Below are 17,908 nucleotides of genomic sequence, written 5' to 3'. Positions count from 1 at the left end.
GAAATTTACAGGCTGATTATGTTTATGTATGTTATGTAAAGAATTGTTCGCTTTAATATTCATAATAAAATAACTTGTTTGCTCGCTGTTACATAGAACCTTGTATTTGCGATACTTGACCGACCGTTAATAACAAATTATCAAACGAAAACCAATCTTATCTCTATATGAATAGTGTTTCGTTTTGATAATTTTATTTTATATTAATTCGCGATTTGAGGTCACGTATCTTCAAGGTATTTTGATGTAAACGATTTATATGTATTAATAATGATAAAAATGCGAAAGTAACTCTGTTAATCTGGAAAGAATAATTGACACTGTCTTCTCGTAAGTAATTTAAAGAGGAGAGAAGAGCCGCGATGGAATCTTAAGCTGATGATTGCGGTTTCAAGTTCAGACGAGCGCCACTGGTTCGTTTTCGGTGAAGATTGAATTCCAATTGAATTTCAACAATCTGTGTCCTCTAAGAATAACCCGTTGAACATACAATTGTCTTACAGTTAATACCTTTCTTTTTGCATACAGCATACGCGTAGGGAATGATAGGGAAATAAGTGAATGACTAAAAGTGATTCATACTATATCATAACCTAGTTTGATTATAAATATTCGACAACATCACATACATTACTCTGATCCCAATGTAAGTAGCTAAAGCACTTGTGTTATGGAAAATCAGAAGTAACGACGGTACCACAAACACCCAGACCCAAGACGACATAGAAAACTAATGAACTTTTTCTACACCGACTCGGCCGGGATCGAGCCCGGGACCTCGGAGTGGCGTACCCAAGAAAACCGATGTAAACACTACTCGACCACAGAGGTTGCCAAACTAAATTTACATTGACGGATTGAAATGCTTGCAGACCCCGAACATTTTTGGACTTTATGAAGGTTTTTTTTAGCAGATCTTTATCTATTTGCATAAATCGACAATGTGAAATATAGAACGTTTCTGCATGAAAAGCGTACGTCCTTCCTTGGAGTTCAAGTTGCTTAATACATAATTTCATCAAAATCGGTTCAGCGATCCGGCCGTGAAAGAGTAACAGACAGAGTTACTTTCGCATTAATCATATCAGTATAGATGACACTTGGAATTGGATCATTAGTTCCGGAGATAAACCCGAACATACAAACAAACAACAGGCCGCCTAGCGATCTAAAAAATCGCAGGTTCGATCCTGATCCATTGGGTTATTGTCGTCCCCACTGCTAACACGAAAGTGATAAACTTAAAAGGAGGCGTAAATAGGAATATTAGTAATTCATTCATTCAAAGGCATTGCTAGTATTATATTAAAAAAAAAAAAAAAAACAAATATTATTTCTTTATAATTTGAATATAGACTGTTTGAATACTACAAAATAAATCGAAATTGTTAACAAATCTTCCACGCATACTTTCAATCGTCAATACATAAGTATGTTGTAATCGATCTCGGGACGTGAGCTGCGTGTGTACAGGATTTTGTAATGTTTATATAATATGAATTTTGTCTTATATTATTTTTTACTCGTTAAATGGTTTACATGTTAGGGCTTTTTTGTTAGCCCGTATGGGTACCACGTACTCATCGTATATTCTGACGTTGAGCAATAATACTTTGTCGTGTTTTTATTTGGAGGATGCTTTAACCAGTCACGCAAAGGGAATAACATCTCAGTTTTCCATGTTGATGACGCGTTGATAATATAAGGGTTGGTTACATTTTTTCGCGGTGCCAGTGTCTATGGACAGGGGATGGTCGATATCAGGTGGCACATTTGCCCCTCCACCTTACGCCATAAAAAATATCTCTGGGTCTTAATGAGAGAATAAGCGTACATTTATGTGATTAATCTCTAACTTACCCAAAATCTAAAGATAATCACTTTTTTCTAATGGTACCATTATTTTCTTAGGCTGGTGCATAGGTATAATGTACTATGTCATAAAAGAACCCGACAGAGAGAGATCGAGAGCTGGAAATGCCGCGAAATTCAAGTTAAATCGTTGAGCAATACCTAAAACTTCTCGACAGGAAACTTTAATGATTTTGGCATCACTCGGACCATGGTTTTGTATCCAGGACCTCGGATTGAGCCGTATATCCAAGCCACTAAATCAAAAAGGCGTTTAACTCAATGATTTAAACGCCTAAAAGAATTAAATAGGATTAAATACTAACCATTGCACATGTTCATGCACATGATAGGACACAATTGAAAATTATTCTTATTCGATTCTATTATTTAAATTTCGACCAATGGTAGCGCTTTAATTCAAGGTCAAAGTTATTTTTTTACCTTTACTCCTCCTGCCATTGAAATGGACTATAGTGATATAGATCTATAACCTTAACTAGTCTAACTAATGGAACAGTTATGGCATTTATATTTAAATTGAGCTGATTGGGGTCGATTAATTAACGCCAATCTTTAAATATAATCAACTGAAGTTACTCGTGTATTCATATGCTCTGAAGAATCTTGAATTTTATTATTTAAACAAGCGACCCGCCCCGGCGTCGCACGAGTGCAATGCTGCCACTAAACATACTACAGAATGTCTTACAACGTTCACAGTTTGTAAGTCGTTAGACAATACAAACCGCTACGTCCCTGCGTTTTAAACCTCCGTGGTCGAGTAGTGCGTACACCGGTTGTCATCACCTCGGAGTGGCGTACCCACGCCACTCCGAGGTCCCGGGTCCGATTCCCGGTCGAGTCGATGTAGAAAAAGTTAATTAGTTTTCTATGTTGTCTTGGGTCTGGGTGTTTGTGGCACCGTCGTTACTTCTGATTTTCCATAACACAAGTGCTTTGGCTACTTACATTGGGATCAGAGTAATGTATGTGATGTCCAATATTTATTTATTTAAAAATTAATCTCAAAACATATTAGAAAAACTTGAGAAGAATAAAAAACAAATTAAACAATCTCTGATAGCAAACAATTCGGTAAATAACATAATCTCAATTGAGATAATTCTTACTTTGTTTTGTTTAAATCAGAGACGCCTAGAAATGTTACGCCATTTTATTATATGAATAGACGCGTTTCATATTTTTATCGGTAAATATAGATTGAGTTTAAAGTTTTGTATATCTATACATACTAATACTATAAATGCGAAAGTAACTCTGTCTGTCGGACTGATGTTCTTTGGAATGAAGCAATCATGAATTCCAAACTTTTTTACACCTAACAGCTGACAATCAACATTTAAAACGCAAGCGAAACCGTGGCAGACAACTAGTAATATACAATGATGCTATCTTAATATTAAAAGTAAACATATTGTCCACAGATGCGTCTGCACCGTTGTGAAAGCTGCCTCGCGGCCTGCCGGCCCGAGCGCGGCTCTCCCTCCAGGACACTCGTCAGGTAAACCTCCTAACTATTTATGTTTGCCTGGTACTTTTATTAAAACATTTTAACCCGTTTGCATAGTTGTCTCCAGTGATTTTTTTTATGTGGTTATATATAGGTAATCAGACTATCAAAGGGGCCTCGTTATGGTAAGTGGTACCACCACCCATAGACATTAGGCACTGTAAAAAATTGCGACCGTGGAAACTAAGATGTTATGTCAAACTGGATCACAAAAATACTAAGTGTCGCTGTTTGGTGGTAGAATGTATAATTAATGGGTGGTACCTATCCAGGCGGGCTTGCACAATGTCGTACCACCGAGTGATTTTATTGCGTTGCTGTAGCTCCACGTGCATGGGTCTATAGTCTATACCTTAGAGCATGTCAATCTCTAGTATGTTTCTAAATCGCACATATGATTCGTTTCAAATTTTTCTTTTTCTTTATCGCAATAATATATATAATAACTTATTTATAATTAAAGTAAAATTAATGCGTCATTGGATTTACCGTAAGCCGCGTAAAAGTACTTTGAACGCGATAAACTCAAAAACTGTCAACAGATTTATAAGACTGTTTACACCAATGGACGGAATTGGTTTAAGGCTGGCCTCGATGTGAAAAGTCACAGGTTCTATCCTGACTAATTGGCTAGGAGGGGCCTAGCACAGATTACATATGCTATAATAGGCTTAATCTGATGGATATATAGAAATGCCAGTAATTCCTTATAATGGGGGCAATGCTACTAATCCTTTATTTAAAAAAAAAAACTATATTCGAATCTGTATCTCTGAAATTGTGGTTTTGTGGTACCTGGTATCATGTTTCCTGATGACGGTGATGATATCCCTGGCATCGAAGGTGAAGGTGTACCAAAAGTGTAAATATATGCAAAAATACATTTATAAGCTACGCGCGCGAATCGGACACGTGGAATCTTATTTATTTATTTTTTATTTATTATTCGACAAAGGTGTCTTGTAAACTGCATGACCAAGTTGATCGCCAAACCGACAATAGTGTCGAGTCGCTCGAAATAGACAACTTCACGCCTCATCGCTTACTCGGTGGCAGGGCTTTGTGCAAAACCGTCTGGGTAGGTACCACCCAGTCATCAGGTATTCTATCGCTAAACAGCAGTACTCTATATTGTTATGTTCCGGTTAGAAGGTTGAGTGAGCCAGTGTAATCATAGGTACAAGGGACATTACCTCTGAGTTCCCAGGATTGGTGGCGCATAGGTGATGTAAAGAATGGTTAATATTTCTTACGGCGCCTTTGTCTATGGGCGGTGGTGACCACTTACCATCAGGTGCATATGCTCGTCCGCCAACCAATGCCATAAAAAAAAACTTTTGATTTTATTGCATTTTTTTTTCATGCACTTAATAGATATTCATAATTACGCCGAAGAAATAGAACTTTTCGCACGCGTACAAAAGAACACCCACCTTTTTTTTTAATATGGAACTGGCAAAGATAAATTGATATTATTGTGAATGTGTCTCTATCTATTTCTAGGAGTAATCAATTGAAAAAAACGAGACGGTCGCCGTACAAAGCGCCGCCTCTTATCAAAGAAATCAAAATGGCGGAATCTGGACCGCCCACACCCCCTGACAACAATGCACCGCGTAAGTGTAATTGCCTTTACAGATTTGGTAACAAAAAACATTAACAAACCCCTTGCAAGCTTATGACATCCTGGTACCTGTTTGCAAAATGTCAATATATATACCAAACTAAAGTCGGCCCCGCCGCGTCTGTCTGTCTGAACGCAATTAACTAAAAAAATAACAAAAAAAAATGTTGTTAAGCGGTTTACGGGGAAGGTTTAGTTGTATAATTTATTAAGGTTTTATGGAAATTGGTTGTTATATGGCGGTTATTGTTGAAGATGTCAAAAAAGATCACGCCGACTAGAAGTTTACGTAATAAAAACGTACGCAACGGACTTTAATGCGGTTCATCGACAAACAGAGTGAATCAAGAGGAAGATTTATATGTATTTTACAAACATATTATACTAGAGACATTTTTTGTCTGTTCTCTCAATCTGAAAATTTTGTATATATTGTACCTACAGGGATTTTAGGTCAATCGAATTAAACACTTTATTACGTCTCGTTAACTGTAATATATTATTGCACTTTATAATTGTGTCCTGGTTGAATGCTCAAGCCACTAGCCAGATTGCCTGCGGTTATCCAGCCGGGCTCAAATGACATGACGAAGTAGTCGCTGTGATTGGCCAACGCTTTTGATTGGTTATCGCGGATTTAGTCAAATTAACATCTAATAATCGAAACATTAATTAATCTAGTGAAAATCTACCTGAGTTTATACTTATAATACAGTTTTATAATAGAACCACTTAAATAATTTGTGAAATTCATAACAATTTTAACGAACACCTCTATCATAACCTTACAGTACCCTTGTGAAGCCGGGACGAGTAGTTAGTTAATAATTAAGAGTTTATGATTAAATCTTAATTTATAATAGAACACTATTTCACTAAACTACTTTGATTTTACTTCCAAAGTTACGTTAATAACGTCGTAAAATATGTTATGAATATCATAGATAATTCCAGCTCTCGATTCGATGTCTAATATTGTTTATTTGGTCCGAATCCTCTTGTGGTTGGAATAGACTATAGTTGAACTCGTTTGTAAGTGGCGGGTTCGTTGTATCTTTGACAACTTGGAATTAAATATAAATGTATTCATGTCAAAATTTGAATCCGTCACTATGACGGCACGTCATGATGTATATAAGTTTATTAAGATATTTGTTATGTATTGAGGATTAGAGTATGGGTGTATTAAAGAAATTAATTTCAACTCTTAGTGGGCCAATACGACACGGTCGAAAAGGACCAGGCGCGGGGCCAAAGGCGTTGCGTGCGCGGAAGTGTAATAGGCTACTCCGTATAAAAGCCGGCATGAGTCGTGAGCATAGAAGGCCAGTAGTGGGGGTAAATTTTCCCATGTAAACTTTCGGCCAAATGACAGTAGATGGATGATAAGTGTGAGTCCAATGAGAGGCAAACATTTAGTGACGGGCCAATCGCGTGCAGTCGGCGCCCCCGCTCCTTCATTCCTACAAAGATACCTAAAATGTCCTACTGCTCAAGTCAATTTTGTGCTCACGACTCATGCCGCTAAGTAGCTAGAACTTAATTTCCCGACCCGGTTTTGAACCTGGGACCTCAGGATAGCAGCTATATGAATAGGCCCACTGCACAAATTTGTTCATTAAAAAATTTATAAAAAAGATAAATTATATCATAACAATTAAAATGTTCGTGTACCAGGATATCATAAACAATTAGAAGGTCAAATCGAATGTTTTGGGTCGATTTTGAGTTGTGACGTTTCGAATCTAGACACTAGACCAACGTGATCGTTATTGCTTATATGATAAAGTCCAAATTCGTCTAACTCGTATTTAATTCGTTATCCACAGCGATGCCCTGGTTCGGTATGGACATCGGGGGCACACTCACGAAGCTCGTATACTTCGAGCCCCGTGAGACGAACAGGCGGGAGTTGGACAAGGAGACGGAAATATTGAAGAATATAAGGCGATACTTGACGAGGAACTCGGCGTACGGTAAAACGGGACGGCGGGACGTCCATTTACAGGTAAGACTGGCTGTGCTTGCGACTTCGTGAGCGTTTGAATTTAACAAAAAAGTTATTTTTGTTGTTGTTACCCCTTATTACATCAGCTATCTGTCAGTGTAAGTCTCGTCAAAATCGGTCCAGCCGTTCCAGAGATTAGCCGGAACAAACAGAGAGACACAAAAATTGAAAAAGATGTCATTTTGTCATATGTACCCGTGTATACATATGCATCAATCTACATTCCGCACAGGCGTTCTGTTCAATTTAATTATGTAACAAGACTACCCAAAAGTACTTACAGGAGCACGAATAAAGTATGTATTAATTTATGTATTTCAGATGGACAATGTAACCATACGAGGTCGACGAGGTACCCTCCACTTCATCCGGTTCCCGACGAGCGAAGTCGGGGCGTTCCTCCAGCTCGCCCGCTCCAAGGGTATGGCGGCTCTCGTCAACACTATATACGCGACTGGCGGAGGTGCTTACAAATTCGAAGAGGATTTCATTAAGGTAATTTGTTCATTGGTGCAAGCCCGTCTGGGTAGGTACCACCCACTCATCAGATTTTAAACCAGCAGTACTTAGTTGTTGTTTTCCCGTACAAGAAACATGACATCTTAGTACCCAGAATTGATGGTAAATTGGCAATGTAAGGAATGGTTATATTACCATCCGGTGGTGATCACTTACCATCAGGTGGCCCATTTGATTATCTGCGTACCTTATATAACATAAAAAATTATACCGGAGTCAACACAAGTTAAATAAAAGTACCAGGCAAACATATGTAGCTAAGAGGTTTACCTGACTAGTGTCCTGGAGGACTTATTAGACAGTTCTGTATATATGTATATTATTTTTTGCCGACAGGAAGTAAACATGCGTCTGTCAAAACTGGACGAACTCGACGCGCTCATAGCTGGAGTGCTGTTCGTGGACTCCATGAACCCTCAGGAGTGCTACTACTGGGCGCCGCCCGATCAGGGCACGAACAGCAAGGACACGGTGAGTTTGGATCAACTGCTCTACCAACTTATAAATATATTGGTGACGAATTTTTTGTTAAGATTGTGACCAACTTGTTGGTGATTGGTTCAAGTATGTGTGTATGGACATATTGATGGCATTTGGATCATTCTAGAAGCCAAATAAGCGTCCAAACTTTTTTTTTATTTAATCATTGATAATTATGAAAATCAAGCTTGTCATGTCAATGGTCGAAGCTTAACTGCCAGAGCTTCTTATATAATAAAATTATAGGCAAGCTTGGATTTACAACATACGGTAGGACACCCCCGAGGCCTTCACAAGATGGGGTATGTGTATATACAGTGGAATCCGTTTATAATGACATCGAAGGGAATTGACAAACACGTCATAATAACCGAACGTCACAAAAAGCGTTTTGTAAATATATATATACCTATATATTTTGCACGTACTAAGTACATACGAAACATGTATGTATGTACTATATTTTAATTTAAGTAATCTGTAATTTTGTCTGTTTTGTTTTTTCATTTGTTATTACAGTCTCTAATACTATTGTGTATAGAAGACATAGCCATGGTCGAATTATCATTTTCAGTATTGCTATGAACAAATCTGCAGACGACCTTTGAGTGACAATTACTTACTCAGATTAAAAACAATGAGCCAGGTACCGAACGTAACCGGGAACGTTACCGAAGGTGTAAAGAATCATGTCGGTCACTATAACCGGACACGATTTATTAAAAATGTTCCATAATAAGCGAACTGTTTCCTTATAGTGATAAGGAAAGTCATTATATCCGACTTTTTTACAAAGAATTTTATATGAAAACCAAACTTCATAGTGTAATTACGTCATTATAAACGGTTGGTCAATACAGACGGAGTCATAATAAACGAATTCTACAGTATTTTTAAAACAAAAAAAAAATTCAATTCTCACGAGTAAATACACTTAATGTACAATGTGAATTCATTTAGCAATTATATTCATGTATCCTACTAAATATATAAAAATAACAATTTCAATCGACGTAAATCGACATCATAAAAAAGTTTCTTAATGTACATTAATCAGTATATATGTTTATGGACGTTATATATATAAATATACACTTATCTGTTAAACGTATGTACTCGTACGTATATACGAGTACTGATAAGTAATTTTGTTTTAAATAATATATAGTAATTTGAAATAATGACTGTTTATTTTCAGCCGTACTTAGAACCAGCCCTGAGCCAGTACTCGAGGAAGCCCTTCGATTTCTCCAATCCCTATCCGTTTCTGTTGGTGAACATCGGCAGCGGGGTATCCATGTTGGTTGTGAACGCTCCCAACGACTACTACAGAGTTAGCGGGACCAGGTACGGTTAGCAAAAACATGTGGATATTTCTGACCCTACCATGATATAGGGTGCATCAATAATGTATTTTTCCACAATAAAGTCTGCGTATATCCTTCAATGGAAGGAGGTGTAAACATATACAACTTTGACCTTGAAATAATATGACGTCATTGGTCGTGATTTCGTATAATCTATGATATTCGTTAAGAATGTTTGAAAAATTGACGTTTTTATGTTTTTCACAATTGGATTTTATTTTTTGTGTGTGTTTTTGTAAACTAGTAAACCTATTTGGTGTAAGATTTTGACCAATCGAAGTGTTATCGTCCGTAAACGGTTACGGGCTATTAATTTTTTGAATTCATTTGTGCCTAACATACCCTTCCATTTATTATTTCATGCCTAACAATGTGCACATGTATTATCAATGAGACTGTACTCGTTTCAGTCTCGGCGGTGGTACGTTCCTCGGTCTCTGCTGCTTGCTGGCCGGCTGCAGCAGTTTCGAGGAAGCGATCGCCCTGGCGGCGTCCGGTGACAACACGACGGTCGACAAACTGGTGCGCGACATATACGGGGGGGACTATGAGCGGTTCGGCCTGAGGGGTGACTTGGTAGCGAGCAGGTAAATATGGTTTTTAATCAAAAAAAAATACTATTAAAGTAAGTTGAGACAGATCGAGTCGAGTTTTAATACACTTTTCAATACAATACCAATGCGTTATAGAGCTCTATGAAAAATATGAGTTTTCTGATATAAAATTGGTAGGCACACTGGGAAACCATCATTGATCATAGATATTGGTCCCGTAATCAATATTAACATTTTCTCACCTTACAAACCGGAACACAATAAAACTGAGTATTGACGACCTCCGTGGTCGAGTAGTGTGTACACCGGTTTTCATGGGTACGCCACTCCGAGGTCCCGGGTTCGATTCCCGGCCGAGTCGATGTAGAAAAATTTCATTAGTTTTCTATCTTGTCTTGGGTCTGGGTGTTTGTGGTGCCGTCGTTACTTCTGATTTTCCATAACACAAGTGCTTTAGCTACTTACATTGGGATCAGAGTGATGTATGTGATGTTGTCCAATATTTATTTATTATTTATTTATTGTTTTTTGGCGGGAGAAAATCTGATGAGTAAGTGGTGACCACTCAGACGGGCTCACATAAAGCCCATTACTTAAAAAAGAATACAGCGATTATTTAAATAAGCGTGCACGATCAAGTACCTAACGCCCCCCCCCCCCCAGCTTCGGCCACATGTGCTCGTCGGAGCGGCGCGCGCGCGTGTCCCGCGAGGACCTGGCGCGCGCCACGCTGGTCACCATCACCAACAACATCGGCTCCATCGCGCGCCTCTGCGCCTCCAACGAGCGCCTCGAGCGGGTGCGTGGCTCTACTTCTGACACTTATAATATTAAAATTATAATAATAATTTCTTACATTGCCAATGCGCCACCAAGCTTGACGTTTAAGATATTATGACTCTTCTGCCTGTAGTTACCCTGGCTCACTCAACCTTTAAACCTGAACACAACAACACTAATTATTGCTGTTCGGCAGTACAATAACTTAACCACGACGGACGGCCTTTGCATAAAATAAAAAACAACTACAAATACTAATTAAATATCTGTATTTTTAATTATTTCGCATCCATATTTCTGAAATGGAGTTTATCAAAAAGTCAAAATCACATTTCCAAAAAAGTTATATAGTGCTCTGTCGAGTATTAATATATAAAATGAATGATATAACTCTCATAGTGTATCTCAACTATTAAACTTGTGACAAGTATGCGATACCGACAACAAAACAACTGTATCACTACTAAAATAATACACTCCTAGCGATACCATCAAAAAAACAGTTACTAGACATAACATTTGTATACTTAAGCAGAAGGTAGACTTCTCAAAATAAATTTTAAAATATCTCTCCATATTGACTAAACAATATTATATTTCATTTCAAACAGGTGGTGTTCTGTGGCAACTTCCTCAGAGTGAATCCGCTGTCTATGAAACTACTGTCCTACGCGATGTCCTACTGGTCGAGGGGTGCTCTCAAAGCGCTGTTCCTCGAACACGAAGGGTGAGTTTAGTACCTACACTCTATTCCAATGGGTATAGGAGAAAAGAGAAATAAACAACTTTGACCTTGAATTGACATGACATTCTAGTTACACTAGAGAGGAGAAAATTATTGAGCGAATGGGTAATGAATGCCAAGGAACGATATATTTTATTGGTTTTACGTAATTTTTTTAATAAATTTTATATAAATTGCAAGAAAGGTACATATTAAAATTTTTAAATAGCTGCATTTTTACGCTTAAATAAAAATTGGTTCGTCAGTTTTGATTTGGATCGTGGTGTTTCGCAAATAGCCTTATTAACTTATAAAGAGGTAGTTATTTTCAGTGATAAGTTATAGAAACACGCTCACAATTTCGTTTATATGAATAGATTTTTATTCCATCATTAATAAAAAGAAACATTCTATGTTTCAATAATGAAGTGGCACTTTCAAGACATATGACGTACTGTATAATACTAAGGTTTCGAATAAATAAAATTTTATATATCTTTCAAAGAAACTCTTACTTTATCTTATATCTGAAACTACTTGACCTTGAAATACATTTATTAGAATAACATTTTTTGAAAGAAAAAAAAAAAAATGTAATTAAAAATAAAATCTTATCTTAATCTTCAAACCGAAAAAGTAATGTTCAATCAGCGTATCGAAATCAAAAGTCAGTAGGCAAAATCAAAAGGTCGTAAACACTAAATCGGTTACAATTACAGTTCGCTTAAACAAAAAACAAAAAAGCCAGGTCGTAAGAAAAAAGCTTTTGATAACTCCGAATAATGTCTTACTTTTGTATTATTTTCAAAACTATAAATTAAGTGTTGCTTTGCATAAAACTGATCTATATTTTAAGATTTTTTGATTTCTGTAAAATGAATTAATTCTTTTAATTTTTTTGTCTACACCTTACTATATAAAATAATAACATTTCTATCGAACAATATGTAACTTTCTATATTATATATTATATTATAATCCATATTATAACCAATTAAATAATTATATATTTAAAAAAAAAAATCTAAACTGTATGTTAAAACTAAAATAACATATTTTTTATCTGTATAAATTTATTCATTCTCCATTCGTTTAGCGAACATCCTTAGTCGAGCCCTCCGTTTTAATTGTTCGTTCATCGAAAAATGGCGTCTTGAATGTCGGCAAAACTGTTTTCGTTACTTTGAAAGTGAAATTTGAGTGGATTTACGTAGTTAAGTAAGTGAAATATTGTCGTATTAAAAGTGAAAATATATTAATCAAGAACTGTTTGTAGTAAATCATAAAGCGGACTTATCAACAAAACACTCGTGATATTGAAAGGTACGGTTTGTTTTGGTTCTTTCCCATTCCCATTGGAATAGAGTATACACATATTACTAATATTCTTGTGGTGACCGCCTCATCGGTCTAGTTGCTAGATTCCAGTCCTGGGTTCAAACCCTCGGTTCCATTTCTTTATTTTCTCGATGGCAGTGACCAAATAAGTAAATGATATCGATCGCATATATTTATTATATTTTGATTACCTGCCGTTATAATTATTTCGTTTGATTGTCGAGTAGTTTCGAAAATTTTTAGGAAGTTGGCATTATCAATCAAGAATTAATAAAATAAAAATAAAATATCGGGTATGTTAACCCGTTATGGTTTATGATTAATACATCTTTATTTATAATACAACACTATTACACTTAACTACATATTTCCACTTTAATTTCACTTCCGAAATTCCGATAACAGTTTCATCGATGTTCAAAACGCAATTTTTCGCAAATCCATAGTGAATATCATAGATAAATCAAGCTCTCTACCGATAATATCTCGTAATTTTTTCTGCCAAATGTGTTGTTTATATGACTTTTTACCTGTTATGGTTGGAATAGAGTATATAAATATATGTTTTTGTAATTTAATTACAGATATTTCGGAGCCGTCGGCTGTCTCCTGCACTATGACAGTAAAAACCATAAACAAGAGAACGTATCGCGACACGCCACCCCCCCGGACTGCAGACACGCCGACAGATGAGCCAAACCGTGTATATATGTATAGATACAGTATATATATATATATATGTTTGTGTGTGTGGGAATATACGTCTGTATAGACCAGATTGCATAGATGATGCTTTCAGCTTTATAAGTTTTAAAAGATAAAGTAACGAATAGGAACGGGACGCATATTCGATGTGTTCGGATGCTTCGTCGAGCGTTCGTATTCAATTTACTTTTTAGCTAAAATGCTAGACGTATCTGATATATTTATGTTAGAGTCGAATCCATTAGTAATCATTTCAAGTCTTGATATCATTCTTTTTTAAATTCTTGATGATGTGTTATGTCGAAACACGATAAACTTTTGTCACAAAATTGTAATGATGCGTCACAGACGATATTCAAACTCGATGAAAACCTTATTCGGTACATCACTAGTATAAGTACAGTCCTGTAATTTATTACAGCTATCGAATAAAATTTTAGGAAAATTAAATGATTTCAAAATATACGTGACTTGATAAAGGCTATTAAACTGTCTGTAACCTGTTCCAATCGAAGTAGGAATAGATATAAACAAACTTTAGATTTACGTATTCCGTGCGATTTGTTAATAACTCAGCTATATCCGTACACTACAAACAGTTCTTGATTAATAGATATATATTTATAATAACAACACTGTTCCACTTAAGTACTTATATACAATATTTTACTTCCAAAGCTCCAATAACAACTAGTGACATTCAAAACGCCACGCCAATCACAGATTAATAAGATCTCGACCAATCATGCCATTGCATTTCAAGGTCAAAGAAACTTAGTTCTAGATATGACCTTGAGATTACATAGTCTACGACTAAGATGTGTCTAACTCAAAGCACTTATTTAAACTAAGCGAACCGTCGGAGTTAGCGACACGATCGCCTCGTTTAAATGTAATTAATCCTATCCCATACTTCATCTACTTTAATTAGCCATTCAATTACATTACATTACATTAACAGCCTGTAAATTTCCCACTGCTGGGCTAAGGCCTCCTCTCCATTTGAGGAGAAGGTTTTGGAGCATATTCCACCACGCTGCTCCAATGCGGGTTGGTTGAATACACATGTGGCATAATTTCGTTGAAATTGACACATGCAGGTTTCCTCACGATGTTTTCCTTCACCGTCAGCACGAGATGAATTATAAACACAAATTAAGCACATGAAAATTCAGTGGTGCTCGCCTGGTTTTGGACCCGCAATCATCGGTTAAGATGCACGCGTTCTGACCACTGTGCCATCTGGGCCCATTAAATTTTTAATTATCAACATTTATTAATACATAGAATACCTTATCGGTTTGAACTCACCTGTAATTAAAAATTTGCCTGTTATTAGTTTAGAAAATAATGTAATTATACTTAACCTTCAATTTTAGAACATTCTTCAATGCAGGAACATCTAATCGAGATGCTAGTCCGTTAATTGAACGGAATTAAGCAAGTCGTGTGATAACTATATTTTTTATAAAATGTTTCGTCTTCTTCGTCGGAATGTAAAATTACTGATGCTTGAAAGAGACAAATCGGCGTCTAACGGTTCGTTTAACAACTATTTCTATGAAAGATTTTTTTTTAGGACATAATTCAAAATCTCTTTTAAATTGAGTTTTATTTCTTTTTGTTTTTTTTTTTTTTTTAAATATAAGAATTGTTGTCATATCATACTGCACAAATTTCAATAGTTCTGTTGTATAGAAGTATGTTTCTTTATATTTAAATAATTTTTTTTAAAAAAATTGCTCGTTAGTGCAAATGTCTTGTTGCTGTGTTTTATAGTTTCTTTTATAAATAGATTGCCTTAAAAGTTATATTGTTTTAATAAAAGATTAGTAAATTATCGGTGTTTATGCTATCCTAGTAAACTACTTTATTTATTGAGCAAGCGAGCAAGTGCATGTCTTGTTGGTAAGCTGTTTCCATACCAAACTTAACATGGGCAATGTTCTGTGAATCTTGGGAACTAAGATGTCTCCCTTGTTACTGGAATTACACTGCAATGTGGATGAACTTGCACATTACTCAACCGTTGGGTTAAATGCTAATAGGAATCTTTATTTTTTGAACTCACAGTAATAATAAATTTAAATGGTCTGCTAAGTGTGACCTTCAAGTTTAAAATTAATAATATTTAATCTATTGAATTTGTTATTAAATACTAGCCGTTCGTTTCGAGATGGCCGGTAATCCCGCTCAAACCCGCTGAGTACGGCTAGCAATACATACAGGAAACGCAAGCAAATAATTATATCAAAATGTGTAATGCTTCATTACATCCCTTACAAAAAATGTTAACAGTTGTGCCTATAGTCATTTTTTAATGACCAACGACTGCCATCTTGAAATGAACGGGTAGGTTTATATTTCATAGTTTCACATAGGACAGTATGAAATGAAAGAATAATGAATTTAGGCAAGTTGCTATGTCCTGATGTTTACTTTTTTATGATAGCTACAGACAGACAAAGAAACACTTATAGTTCTACGAAGAGTTAAAATGCAAAAGATTGATATATTCGTTTTATATTTAACATATTTTTTTTATATATTAATAAATAATTATTGTTAAATGTTTTGTCTAAACGAACAATTATTATCGAATATAATATTATTATGTCATTGTATAAAAAAGGATATTTTATTAATTTTCAATTTCGAAGTAAGTATTTAATTTTTATATTAATTTTAATATATGTTAGATATATGGCAATGTATTAAATATTTATATATAATGCTTGATTGAACGACGCAACAATTAAAAGTATTATAAGGTTTTTGTACGCAATAGCTATATGTCAAATCGCTATGAAGTTTCGCGCCAAAAGTTGACATTGTCTTTGAAGTTTTAAGTAATTTATTTTAGAGAATTTTCTAGTTATATATTGTTGTTTTACCCGCTTATATAGATACAATTTAGTTTTTCTGTAACGTTTAAGGGGGTCAGCTGATGTACGGTTTCAGAGAGGTATTTTTTTTCTAGTGTATTGTACGGAACGAGGGGCTCTGTACGGGCTATTTTGGACATTTTGTATAATTATTATAAATAAAAATGTAATATTAAATATGGTCTTTTATTTTTATTTATTTTTAATTACAAATTAATAATTATGAAACTCATTATCTGTGACGTCCCCATTTTGACATAACCTAACTTTATCGGCAGTTAAATAGAATTAAAATTGTAGTTTTTTTTTAATTAAAATTATCAATAAAAAACCTCAAACTATTATCGAAATCTAAATATACTTTATTCAAGTAGGCTTTTACAAGCGCTTTTGAATCGTCATTTAACAAACTATATTAAGTGATGCTACCACAACAATAATTTATTTTTTATTTAAAACAATTATTTATTCATTTAATTTATCCCGTTACATAAACAATAAAATAGAATTCGTCTAATTTCAAAAATCTTACGTCTTAATTTTTCCGCCATTTGTAATTAGTCTTCACTCGAAAAGGATTATAGTAGTGTTGAATATCGATAGTCCACTATCGATAGATTATCGATAGTTGTTAGCGATAGTATCGATAGCTCCCCACGAGCAATACTATCGATAATATTGCAAAAACCATTACTTTTATCTTATCGATAGTATCGCTGCTACCAAATAGTATTGCTTACAGAGAGCTAGCGATACTGTCTATAGTATTGCCGTAATCAATAGTATTGCTCACGGAGTGCTATCGATAGTGTTGATCAAAACGATACCATCGATAGTACTATCGACATCCCGAATAGTTTTCGAGATCAACTATCGATAGTCAAACTATCAATAGTTCTGCAACGCTGGACTATAGTATTACAAATAAAAATTTACACTACCCTAGATATAGAGTACGGACATTGATATTAATGTACTATTCACTAGATATACGATCCGAACACTATTCCACTGAATTTTACTAACTTGACTATTGAATTGTTATTTAAGTCAAGTTTTATTCATTTTGATTCGAATTATTGGCGCCGTATGTGCCGCCTTTGTACGCCAGACTAATCAGATGAGTTGCAGTTCAGTTCAGTCGACCAGTGTTCAGATTGCCATATCTAGTGCGTAGCACATATATGTTCATGGTGTGTGGGTTTAAAAATAATACAAGGTTTTTTTAAGCCTCGACAAATTAATTGTATACAAAATATTGTCTGACATGTTACGCAACTAGTTCGGAAAACTCAAATACAGTCTTTGGGGTGTTTTCGATATATCTACGCAGATCGTTCAAAAATGTATCACTTATTAATTTGTCACGGCTTCGAAGATTTCTCTGTCTTCCCATTTTCATATAAACAATTTCATTCATTAGTTCATTAATTTTTCTGTCGACTTTATCGCTTGGTTTTGTTAAATACAACATTCCTTGTTTGTCAAAAAGATTATTTACTTTTTTAATTTTCTCCGACGCCGAACGTCTAAACGATA

General features: G+C 35.3%; 1 protein-coding gene across 2 annotated transcripts in view; it reads left to right on the top strand.

The window, feature by feature from the left end:
• Nucleotides 1-16,546, top strand: part of LOC113393707 (pantothenate kinase 3) — a 42,748-nt gene extending 26,202 nt beyond the window's left edge. For both annotated transcript variants that reach the window (XM_026630732.2, XM_026630731.2), the window contains 10 exons: nucleotides 3,300-3,376; nucleotides 4,889-5,001; nucleotides 6,839-7,017; nucleotides 7,339-7,512; nucleotides 7,873-8,007; nucleotides 9,215-9,363; nucleotides 9,794-9,970; nucleotides 10,601-10,736; nucleotides 11,329-11,444; nucleotides 13,364-16,546. In XM_026630732.2, the coding sequence (XP_026486517.2) occupies nucleotides 3,300-3,376; nucleotides 4,889-5,001; nucleotides 6,839-7,017; nucleotides 7,339-7,512; nucleotides 7,873-8,007; nucleotides 9,215-9,363; nucleotides 9,794-9,970; nucleotides 10,601-10,736; nucleotides 11,329-11,444; nucleotides 13,364-13,472 (1,365 nt within the window). In that variant the 3' untranslated portion in view covers nucleotides 13,473-16,546. The remainder of the gene's footprint in view (nucleotides 1-3,299; nucleotides 3,377-4,888; nucleotides 5,002-6,838; nucleotides 7,018-7,338; nucleotides 7,513-7,872; nucleotides 8,008-9,214; nucleotides 9,364-9,793; nucleotides 9,971-10,600; nucleotides 10,737-11,328; nucleotides 11,445-13,363) is intronic.
• Nucleotides 16,547-17,908: the final 1,362 nt, after the last annotated feature.

Source organism: Vanessa tameamea, chromosome 29 (assembly GCF_037043105.1).
Source record: "Vanessa tameamea isolate UH-Manoa-2023 chromosome 29, ilVanTame1 primary haplotype, whole genome shotgun sequence".
NCBI lineage: Eukaryota > Metazoa > Arthropoda > Insecta > Lepidoptera > Nymphalidae > Vanessa > Vanessa tameamea.
The sequence above is the reverse complement of the archived record's forward strand: the minus strand, read 5'-3'. Positions and strand labels throughout refer to the sequence as shown.